This window comes from Limulus polyphemus, unplaced genomic scaffold (assembly GCF_000517525.1).
Source record: "Limulus polyphemus unplaced genomic scaffold, Limulus_polyphemus-2.1.2 Scaffold396, whole genome shotgun sequence".
NCBI classification, from domain to species: Eukaryota; Metazoa; Arthropoda; class Merostomata; order Xiphosura; family Limulidae; genus Limulus; species Limulus polyphemus.
The window spans coordinates 149,146-154,487 of NW_013666006.1; the positions used below are offsets into that span (position 1 = coordinate 149,146).

The 5,342-nt window shown below is 33.4% G+C and overlaps 1 protein-coding gene across 1 annotated transcript in view; it reads right to left on the reverse strand.

The window, feature by feature from the left end:
* Nucleotides 1–247: 247 nt before the first annotated feature.
* The window catches only part of LOC106457954 (nephrin-like), a 73,979-nt gene continuing 68,884 nt past the window's right edge, over nt 248–5,342 (reverse strand). The window contains exons 19-22 of the mRNA XM_022384047.1: nt 3,910–4,055; nt 2,864–2,978; nt 2,239–2,339; nt 248–1,723 (exon numbers count right to left, since the gene is read on the reverse strand). Coding sequence (XP_022239755.1) covers nt 1,472–1,723; nt 2,239–2,339; nt 2,864–2,978; nt 3,910–4,055 — 614 coding nt within the window. The 3' untranslated portion in view covers nt 248–1,471. The remainder of the gene's footprint in view (nt 1,724–2,238; nt 2,340–2,863; nt 2,979–3,909; nt 4,056–5,342) is intronic.

Below are 5,342 nucleotides of genomic sequence, written 5' to 3' on the forward strand. Positions count from 1 at the left end.
ATTTTTTTCAAAATTGTATTTTTCTTTTAAATAAGGTTAGTAAATACGTGACAGTCAATCCTTTAGCGTGGACGGTGGGTGGTACTTATTGGCTGCTATCCTCTGGTCAGTGTTTAAAATTAGGGACCCCGGCAGTAAATAAAAAAATGCGAATATAAATAATAATAAAGAATGGTGAATTTCTTCAGAATCTTAAAGAAAAAATATAACAAAAATCAGTGTTGCATGAAAACAAATTTTATTCACAACTTGAGAACAGCTGAGTATTAATATACAATAATAGTAATCTACATTACACACAAAAGGGGGCGCGATCAATAATATTATAAATTAAATAATAAAGGGTTGTTAGTTGTTATTTTTGGCCGTCTATTGCAGTTTCGTCGAAGTTACTCACAATAATGGTATATACAAGTTTTGTTTGAATGGTTTATATTTATAACAGTCACTTATATTCATCGTAAGTCAAGTAAAAAGGACTTTGGAATAGATTGACTAGATACACATGTCAAGCCTTTTCATTAAACGGGATAGCGTACATGCCACTTTTTTGTACGGATATATATATATATATGAATATTTATATAGTTAACTAAATGTATGTATATAACGAGAAGCATATCTTTGAATACTTTAATTTGTTAAAAGTTGAAATTTAAAAGTTTTTTTTTTTACTTTCTCTTATACATATCCGGGGAAGAACCATTCATTTCAAAAGCAACCTTGTTCGTGCAGACAATCGTTGGTCCCGTCACAATACATAAAAGAAATTATACTTTTTTTAAATAACATAATACACACACACACCAAATATTTGTAAACCATTTTTAAACTAGACCCAGATCGTTCCAGATAAGATGATAATAAAATCAAGCGGACGTTAAACCTTACGAAGGGTATTTAGAAAGAGCACCAAACATGTCATACAATCACTCATTTTGACCTAATTTTCTGTCATCTTGCGAAGCCATCTTGGATCCTGTTAACGTCTTATCTTAGTGCTCCTGGATAAGGCACATTCATGAAGCTTCTGCTATGACGAGAACAGTCGTCTGGGAAGGTTTATCTAACTGAATCGAACGTGTGGAGTGTCACACCCATTTACCTAGGTATGACGTTATGTGACAGGTTTTATACAGTCAAACACATAAATAATTTCGGGATAGACGTTTCTGAGCACGTGATCTTTTCATTGACTTAAACTGTATGCTCGCGCACAATTGACAACATCTTTTTTTTTGTTATATTTGCAGAAATGTTTAATAATTTAACTCATTTCTCACAGCCGTATCTATAAATAGTACCAAAAATCATTACACGAAATTTACGTTTTAACTTTATACCCGAAGTATTGAGTATCAATAGTTTAGGAGATACTGACACAAAAGTTGGTACTCAATATATATCACACGTTCTCTTTCTTACGGCAGCCGATCGGAACAAGATGCGAACCTCTCACGAGCCACGTACATCACACTAAGTGACCAGGCATTTGTTCTTCCATTATGATTCCATCAGAGATCTGATCTCGGTAGTTGCTAGGATTATATCCTGGAACGTGAGGATTAAAGGTGCTCAGAATCGGTGTGTTACCGGTAGCTCTAGAAACAGGGAATGGAACATACCGCACATCAGGAGCAATGTTGTACGATTCTCCTCCACTAGCTGTTGTTCTGTTAGGTGGCAGTGGAGGTGCGATGTTGCCACTTCTTCCATAACTAACCTATAGAAATAAGAGTAATGACTTATCTTTTGTTACAAATAAGAAATATTAATATACAAAAAAAAAGTTTACAGTTTGATAAAAAAAAAAATATTTAATGAAATTTTATTGTCGTACTATCTGTACGTCACCCCCTTGTAATTTGTATTTCAATCGTAACTGAAAGTTTTATTGTCGTACTATCTGTACGTCACCCCCTTGTAATTTGTATTTCAATCGTAACTGAAAGTTTTATTTAAACGCATACTTAATTATATATATTTTATGTGCTTAATTTGCACTTCACGTATTCTTTTTATAATTTCATTTCCAGCGTTCACTTTACTTTGTGTACATATATTATCCGTGGCTGGAACTGGGTTATCATGTTTACCTCAGACGATTAGGTAAATATTTCTTTACATCATGTAACCAAAATGAATAATTACTCCCTTGTGAACGTCATAAGGTCGAATTACTCTCTTTCTGTTTGAGACGGGTTATCATGCTTTTAAAGAAAATAACACGAACAATACCTTTTCGCCCAACTTTTGGTTATAAGCGTTCCTTCTCAGTGCATCGACATAGAAGTCATCCTCACTTTCATGTAGAGGTCTTGACAGTTTTGGTTGTCTGTCTAGATTAGAGAGTCACGTGCGTAGAATTAGATATATATACAAATACGTCGAATACACACTCTAAATATTGTTGAGTGAAATTGTTACACATTTAGTAAAAAGAAAGGCGATTAGACTATTGTTCTTAATTTTGTTTAACGCAAACAAGAGTTTATTAAGAAACATTTTTATAAACGTAAATAAAATAACCACACGTATCTCCAGAATGTAACTTTATTAACTCAATATTTCGCTGACGAAGCTGTAATACCGAAATATTGATGGAGATATACGTCGTTATTTCATTTACGTTTATAAAAAAGGCGATTAGAGCAAAATATTGTTATACTAATTTTGAGAAAATAACGGAAAATGGTGGTAATACAATAAAATCGTACAATATAAAAGTAGTCAATCTGAACTGATTTTTGCGCACTGAATTTATATTACAGTATATCTTTTCATGAAATATAAATGTTTATTTTTCTTAACGTTGTTGAAATACTAGAAACCATATGAAACACTTAAAGATTTAATGTCTTACCATCTGGATGATATCGACTGTATGGAGAATAGTGAGGGTTTGTTCCATCAGGCATATAAGAATCTCTGTCTTGGTCAATCAGATATGTGGCAAGTACAGGATTGGTATGTTCTTCCTTTGAGAGGAAAAAAAAAGATTAAAGTATTGTTTCATCCAACTTACTGCCTGAAGTATTTACAAACTGTCAACAATGAATTTATCTAACAAAGACATTTTATTGTTAGAAAAATATTTGGATCGACTTAATTTACCCAGTTTGTAATAAGTTATATAACTTGGTGAAGATCGAACCATTAATCGATATCGTCTAAATATTATTGTTCTGAATAACGATAAAAGTATTTTTATGTAAAATTAATAAAAATACTTGCAATAAGAAGGAGAAGTTAACACTGAGCTACATGACATTAAAGTTTTGAGAATATTCTAAGAAAAGAGATACCGTATCTTCAGTTGTAAGTTTACAATTACAATGAATTCAAAACTTGAGTCTCAAATGCTGACGGGACTAATGTACACTAGTTGTGATAGCTTTAGGGATTTAAAGTATAGGAATTTTAGGTTTTAGAGTTGAGAAGAAGGGCGTAAAAGTGTTTAAAAAAAATTTCGTGAATGAGTTAAATGTCAACCGTGTCACGTTCATACTAGTAGCTTAGGTTCTAGAGCTGAGAAGTAGGCCGTAAAGGTGCTTATAAAGAAAGTTTCATGAATGAGTTAAATGTCAACCGTGTCACGTTCATACTAGAAGCTTAGGTTCTAGAGCTGAGAAGTAGGCCGTAAAGGTGCTAGTATGAACGTGACACGGTTGACATTTAACTCATTCACGAAACTTTCTTTATAAGTAGCTTAGGTTCTAGAGCTGAGAAGTAGGACGTAAAGGTGCTTATAAAGAAAGTTTCGTGAATGAGTTAAATGGCAACTGTGTCACGTTCATACTTGTAGCTTAGGTTCTAGAGTTGAGAAGTAGGCCGTAAAGGTGCTTATAAAGAAAGTTTCGTGAATGAGATAAATGTCAACCGTGTCACGTTCATACTATTAGTTCTTACTGAATATTCTCCCGTGCTCGGTCCATCGGAGTAGGCTTCACTTTTCTCAGAGGTAGAACTCAACGTTTCTCCGTTCACCGTATCATTGTAACTACTTGGAGCATACATCTCAATGGTGGCAGCCTTGCTGCTCGTTTGGTCGCTTTCTTTTCGATGGAAAACAATATATGATTATTCATCACCAAAGGTTTACAGCATGGAAAACAATATATGATTATTCATCACCAAAGGTTTACAGCATGGAAAACAATATATGATTATTCATCACCAAAGGTTTACAGCAAGGAAAACAATATATGATTATTCATCACCAAAGGTTTACAGCAAGGAAAACAATATATGATTATTCATCACCAAAGGTTTACAGCATGCTAAATCCTAATATTTCTAATTTGGAAGATGAACCAGTACCAGTAACTACCGTATTTGACGGCATATAGGACGCACTTATTTCCCAAAATTTTGGCTAAAAAAATCGCCCTGCGTCTAATATGCGATGTTGAGACCTTCCGCAGGCTAATCTTCTTCCTAACGATCATTATCCTAGCATACGATCAGTACAGCATTCCAACTACGAAATAAGAGTGTAAATATTAAAGTGTATCCCCATTTTCTTACTGTGTTTTAGTTTATGTTCAAGTGTTTTCTGCTTGTGTAATGTGCTGTTAGATTACTTTCACCAATATATGCTTAAATACACTAAAAACTTTTTTCCCTGAATCTGACCTGCTGAAATGGGGGGCCGTCTTATATACCCATGCGTCCTATATGCCATCAAATACGGTACTCAAAGTAACAAAAAAAATTACATTTTACGTCAAATAAAACTATTCAATACTTTCATGACAGTGATTAGGAACTTCAGGTATGAGAAAATTATATTATGTTGATTGTATCTTTCTCACTGGCTGTTTTTAGAAATTCGATATTAGTTTTGATATTGCGAAAAATGACGTTTTTCAAAATTAGTACAAGAATGTAGAGTTCTCTCAGATTACACATATTTACCAGCCATTTTATTAGAACTCATGTATGCATTTATAGAATTCACTCATTACCCGAATATACTAATCATGTTAAGTATCAGATAATCGCTTGTCTCTTATCAATGTCAAAACATACTAGCCTACAAAACAACGGACAATGCATGGATCTTTTTGAATTTGAAATAAGAATAACAGAGTGTTTGTCTACCAGTAACGTCCTAATGAAAGACCGCATTTTTAGTCGGCTGGCCTTTCAAAAACATCTAGCTTCAGAATTTATCGACAATGTAAATTGAAAAGTGTATACAAACAAATACCTTCTGCTACTAGTTGATTGGATAGGAAAATTCAGCATGATTTTCACTGTGCTCTAATTAACCCGTTCCTTTAAAACTGTTTCGTAAGTTTCACTGTGCTCTAATTAACCCGTTCCTTTAAAACTGTTTC